We start from the raw sequence: 5,650 nt of genomic DNA on the forward strand, positions 1-5,650 counted from the left end.
CCTCCCTCCCTCCCTCCCTCCCTCCCCAGTCATTCCTGTTGAACAACAAACTCAGGTTTCCTCCAACCTGCTTCTGCTGCTGGACGGTTTGTTAATGAGTGAATGTGATCGATTCTTCCTCATATTAAACTTCTACATTTATTGCTGTGAAAAAGAAAAACAAAAATGTGCAGAGAATAGAAACATTTATTGCCAGTGCTACTTACTTTTATCCTGCTTCTTGGCAGCATGTCTCGATCATTCTGATTGAAATCCTAAAGTGGCTCCCTACCAGAGGCCACCACCAGGTTGACTGGGCTCCTGTGACTGAATGCGCCTCCTGTGTTGTGTTCAGAGACTCCTCTGTCGCTGGCAGTGCAGTGCGAGCCAGGTGGAGGAGAGGCCATCCGGGTCCTGGTGGACGGAGGCGCTCACATCGACTTCCGTGCCAAAGACGGACTCACGCCGCTTCACAAGGCTGTTCGAGGCCACCGCCATACAGCCCTGCTGGTAAACACTCACAACGTCTCCATCCTCCTCTCAGCAAACTGCCACGTCACGGAGGCGCTGTTACACTGTAAAAAATAAAAACAACATATAATTTATTGCCAACATGTTACACATGCATTTATAACTGTTAGTGTTCCAGACTAAATAATTTATTTCACAACCTAAATATTTAAGAACTAAGCATTTACTTTTCCAATTAAATATTTAGTTAGGAGGTTAAATGCTTTTGCTAGGTAACTGTATAGTTAGCAATTAAGCTATTAAGCTAAATATGTAGCTTACTCAGGTTGTTAGCTAAATATTTACCTTACTGAATAAATACTTAATGTGAAAACTAAATATTTAGTTTGAAAACTATATTTAGCTTTCAGTTCTAGCTCACAAACCAAATATATAGTTTATTTGCTAACTATTTGTTAACAAGCTAAATATTTGGCTTGCTTTCTAAATATTTGGCTTGAAAATTAAATATATTAATTTGGAAAATAAACATTTACTTTGGAACTAAATAGTTTGCAAAGCAAACAAAGTATTTATTTTTCATACCAAATATTTAGCTTCCCAGCTTATTTTTTACCACACAAGGTAAGTGTATTAATTTCGCTAAATACTTGTTTTTTTGTTTTTTTTTGTGCAAAATTTTTAGTTTGCAAAATAAACATAATTTCCAAACTAAACATTTTATTTTCAAACATTTGGATGGGAACTAAGTATTTTTGTTTATATTTATCTTGTGGATAAAGTTTTTTGATTTGGAGCTCATACATTATAAATGTATGAATAACATGATGAAAACATGAACAAAATGAACATAAATGTTTTTCTCTGACAGGCTAAATAATTCAAAATACTGCCGTTAACTTTTTACAGTGTAACTTTACAAATGGCACCCCAAACAAAAGAGACAAATTTTCACTTCTGAAGCGTCAGAAACAAGATTTGTCCTCATTTGAACCTCATGATGAAATCCACATGTTTGAGAATGAAGCTGCTTGTTTTAAGAGCCTTTTGGACCCAAACTGAAGCTACACGCTCCTGGTTTCATCTGTTAAACCATCATCATCATCATCAGCTCCCTCGTCTCTCCTTGCAGGTCCTGCTCTCTCTGGGTGCGTCTCCAGACTACAAGGACCGGCGGGGGCTGACCCCGCTCTACCACACTGTGCTAACAGGGGGCGACACCTCCTGCTGTGAAACGCTGCTGTACCACCGCGTCAAGCTGGGCATCAGGGACGAGAACGGCTGGGACGAGACGCATCAGGTGCGTTCAGGCGGCCCGGACCGGAGCAGAAGGAGTTTATCGGCTCCATTTGGAGGAAACCGAGACGTTTGAGTTCAGATCTGCTCTATGTTCCAGTTTGTCTCCATCTTTCCTTCATCCTTCATTCCAACCATCCGTCCGCTCTGCTCAGGGAACAACAGGAAGCGGAAAGGTAGACGCTATCTTCATCAGCATCTTCCTCATCATTATCCATCCGTCCATCCGGGGACCCAACTGTCATCCTGACCCGTTTCTCCAGAGACTCGTTCTGGATGATGTTGTTGTTTTTGTTTGAGGAGAATCTCCAGTAGCAGTCAGTCCCACAGTGAATCTGAAAAGGCTTCTGCCTGCAGACTGATGTCAGACACGACTATCATGACAACTCAGTATTCTACATTAACATCTCCTGGATGACGCCATCGACTATTGGCAAGCTCTGCTAATCCTCCTCCTTTGCTTTTGCTGCTCCTCCTCAAATGTCTGTCTGTGTGAAATCAACACCTCGTTAACGCGGTTGCTCATCATATCAGACTGAATGTAAAAACACACAAAAGAAAGAGAAAAATTCATTCCAGCTGGAAATTATTGTCCAAAAATAAACAAAATTCTATAAAAAGGAACAAATCAGAGCTAACATAACAAAGATAATCCAACATACAGATTACAGCCGTTCCTGTTTTCTGTGTTTTTGATTTCCTCCTCTTGGTGTTTCCTCCGGTTCCGTTTCCCGATCCTGACGACGCGAAGGCCTGCCAAAACGGGAACTCGCAGCATCTGGAGCACCTGCTCTTCTACGGGGCGGATTCCTCCTCCCAGAACGCTTCTGGAAACACTGCCTTGCACATCTGTGCTTTATACAACAAGGTACTCAGTTCCAACACTGAACAGGTAAAAACTAAACAATGTTCAGGTGAACTAAACAGTTTTCAGGTAAAAACTAAACAGTTTTCAGATAAAAACTAAATGTTCAGGTAAAAACTAAACAGTTTTCAGGTAAAAACTAAACAGTTTTTAGGTCAAAACTAAACTGTTCAGGTAAAAACTAAACAGTTATCAGGTGAAAACTAAACAATGTTCAGGTAAAAACTAAACAGTTTTCAGGTAAAAACTAAACAGTTTTTAGGTCAAAACTAAACTGTTCAGGTAAAAACTAAACAGTTATCAGGTGAAAACTAAACAATGTTCAGGTAAAAACTAAACAGTTTTCAGGTAAAAACTAAACAGTTTTTAGGTCAAAACTAAACTGTTCAGGTAAAAACTAAATGTTCAGTTAAGAAAACAGAATGGTTTTCAATTAAAGAAATGAAAGTGTTCATTTCAGAAACAAATCAACACGAAGCTGTTTAGTAAACGGACAAATTTTATGTTATTTGTGGGAAAAATTAAACTTTTTTCATTTAAATGTTCCTTCATGTTTTATTCTGTTTATTCCTTGTTGTGAATTATAAATGCATTTCTCAGCCTGAATTTTTTTCTGCCATGTTGGTTTTAGGAAAGCTGTGCACGAATCCTGCTGTACCGAGGAGCCAGTAAAGACATGAAGAACAACAGCGGCCAGACTCCGTTCCAGGTGAGCTGGAAGTGAACTAACAGTTCATCAGATAATGAACTGTTCATCAGCAGGAAGGTTTACGAGGATAAAACCGGGAAGAGTTCCTATATTTTAGGAGGTGCTGGGTGACGTCTGACCAACAAATCTATTAATGCAGAAAAATGAGAAACAAAAAAAATCAATTAGTTTAGTTTGGTTATAGTTTATTAAAAAATGTTTTTATAATGCACATTTATTCTAAACATTACTGCAGTTCATTAAATAAACTTTAATAATAGATTCATTTCTTATTCATTGTGTCTTTACCAAGCATGATGCTTTTATTTTTTTCATAATAAATCAATTTAACATAATATATAATAATCATGAATCAATACTCACATATATAAAGACTCATTTAAATAAATCTGGAAATGCAAACATTAGATTATACATAAATTTATGTAAAATATGTAAATAAGCAGATTTAGGGTGTATTTGATGAGCAATAACAGTTTAAATTGTTTCATGATGAACAGAAACAGGAAATATTAAGTAATTAATATTTAAATTTACCACTTAATAATTTTCAGGGTTATTTATTCATTTAACATTTAAATGTGTGTGTTTTTGACACATTGCTGGCACATTAAAATAAGTATATAAAAATTATTCAGTGTTTTTTTTTCTTAACAGTTTTATTTAAATTACCAATTAAATAAATATTTACAGATGTATTTTTGGAGGAGGTCCTGGTGAATTCATGTTTTATTTACCTTAATATTCCTGGCTGATAGTAATTATAAAATGTAAAATATTAGCTCAGTTATATGTAATTTTAATTTCTGATCTAAATAATAATAAAAAAAGTTATCAATAAATTACCTAAAGTTTAAAGTCAACAAGTAAAAGTAGAAAATGGCAGAAAATCGTGTGCAGAAAAATATTTGACCTTATAAAACTGCATTTTATTTCATAATAATTTTAAACTGGACGATCAGGATCAGCTGCTGTTCTGAGTTTAATGTCTTCTTGTTTTCTGATAGTTTGGCAGTAAAATGTTTGTTTTTTTTAACGTATTTCATGTTTTATTTGTTGCTTTGACCAGGTGGCTGTGATGTCTGGCCATTTTGAATTGGGGGAAATTATAAAAAACCACCGGGACACAGACGTGGGTAAGTGCTGCTAACATCTGTTTACGATGATCAAATCTTTAATTTGCTTCCATGCAGCATAACGTATTCTACTTTATGATCTCTCTTTTGAAGGTTTTTGGTTGTGGTGTTTTGGATTTAGTCTGTTTTTCCTCTTAGTTTCTGTTGAACTCGCCTGATGAACAAAAATGTCAGGAAAGACGTTCTGACTTAAATCTGTGACGATCTGTTGGATGTTTTCCTCCTAGTTCCCTTTGTAGAGTCTCCAAAGTACGCCCCCCAGAGGAGAGAGAGCACCCGGACGCTGGCGCTGCCCCACCCCCACCCGTTTCTGCGGGCCAACAGCGACAGCAGCATGAATCTGCCGGACTGGATGGCCGTCCCCAACGCGCCGACCACCAACATCGTTTCTGTGCAGGTATCGATCGGCGACATCGATGGCAGGAAACAAAAAGAGTTTTTCTGAGTTTGAGATGAATATCAGAAATATTCTAGAAGAAAAGATCAAAATTTCTGACATTTAGAAATCGAAGATGTAAAACTTTTGAAATTGATTCACTTATTTTATTATTTTTGATTTATTGGTTATTTTTCTATTCAGCAACCTAAAAGCTTTTATAACATTTGTAAAAATATGTCTAAGTTTGATAATGTGACAAAATTACAATGTTTCTTTTTATTCAGTCATTATTTCATACTGACAAAAATTAAGATACATTGATGTGTTTCTCCTTTTATATAACAGAAATATGGTCGTCGGCCATCTTGAAACAAGAAGAAACTGTTTTTTGAGGAAATGGCAACTTATTGATTGACTAATTCATCATTAGTAGATCAATAAATTCAACTTTACATCTCTAATTTTATTATTATTATTATTATTTATCAGATTATAACAATAATACATGCATTTTGAAAAACTTACATAACTTCTCCAACTTTTATTTTTTAAACATATAAATCACAATAACCAACATAAGAACAGAAAAATAAAAAATAAAAAAAATAACTAACCTCATTAATGTACAACTCTGGGTTGCTTGATGTTTGTAATATATAACATGCAAGGGGTTTTAGAAACATTGCAAAGAAAATAAAGATGAAAAATCTGAAGAAATTGAATATTTGTAGATCTGAATAGCATCAATTCAGGCAGATTTAGAAAACCCTCTCCTCTCCTCTCCTCTCCTCTCCTCTCCTCTCCTCTCCTCTCCT

The 5,650-nt window shown here is 35.9% G+C and overlaps 1 protein-coding gene and 1 long non-coding RNA gene across 5 annotated transcripts in view; one reads left to right on the top strand and one right to left on the bottom strand.

The window, feature by feature from the left end:
- Window positions 1-328, bottom strand: part of LOC108166507 (uncharacterized) — a 3,120-nt gene extending 2,792 nt beyond the window's left edge. The window contains exon 1 of the long non-coding RNA XR_001776873.1: window positions 207-328. This is a non-coding gene — a long non-coding RNA (uncharacterized LOC108166507). The remainder of the gene's footprint in view (window positions 1-206) is intronic.
- shank1 (SH3 and multiple ankyrin repeat domains 1) overlaps window positions 1-5,650 on the top strand; it is an 85,181-nt gene that overhangs the window by 42,125 nt on the left and 37,406 nt on the right. For all 4 annotated transcript variants that reach the window (XM_008416387.2, XM_017306288.1, XM_017306286.1 and 1 more), the window contains exons 6-11: window positions 335-489; window positions 1,583-1,750; window positions 2,498-2,614; window positions 3,243-3,320; window positions 4,390-4,456; window positions 4,684-4,853. In XM_008416387.2, the coding sequence (XP_008414609.1) occupies window positions 335-489; window positions 1,583-1,750; window positions 2,498-2,614; window positions 3,243-3,320; window positions 4,390-4,456; window positions 4,684-4,853 (755 nt within the window). The remainder of the gene's footprint in view (window positions 1-334; window positions 490-1,582; window positions 1,751-2,497; window positions 2,615-3,242; window positions 3,321-4,389; window positions 4,457-4,683; window positions 4,854-5,650) is intronic.

The sequence above is a fragment of the Poecilia reticulata genome, linkage group LG8 (genome assembly GCF_000633615.1).
Source record: "Poecilia reticulata strain Guanapo linkage group LG8, Guppy_female_1.0+MT, whole genome shotgun sequence".
NCBI lineage: Eukaryota > Metazoa > Chordata > Actinopteri > Cyprinodontiformes > Poeciliidae > Poecilia > Poecilia reticulata.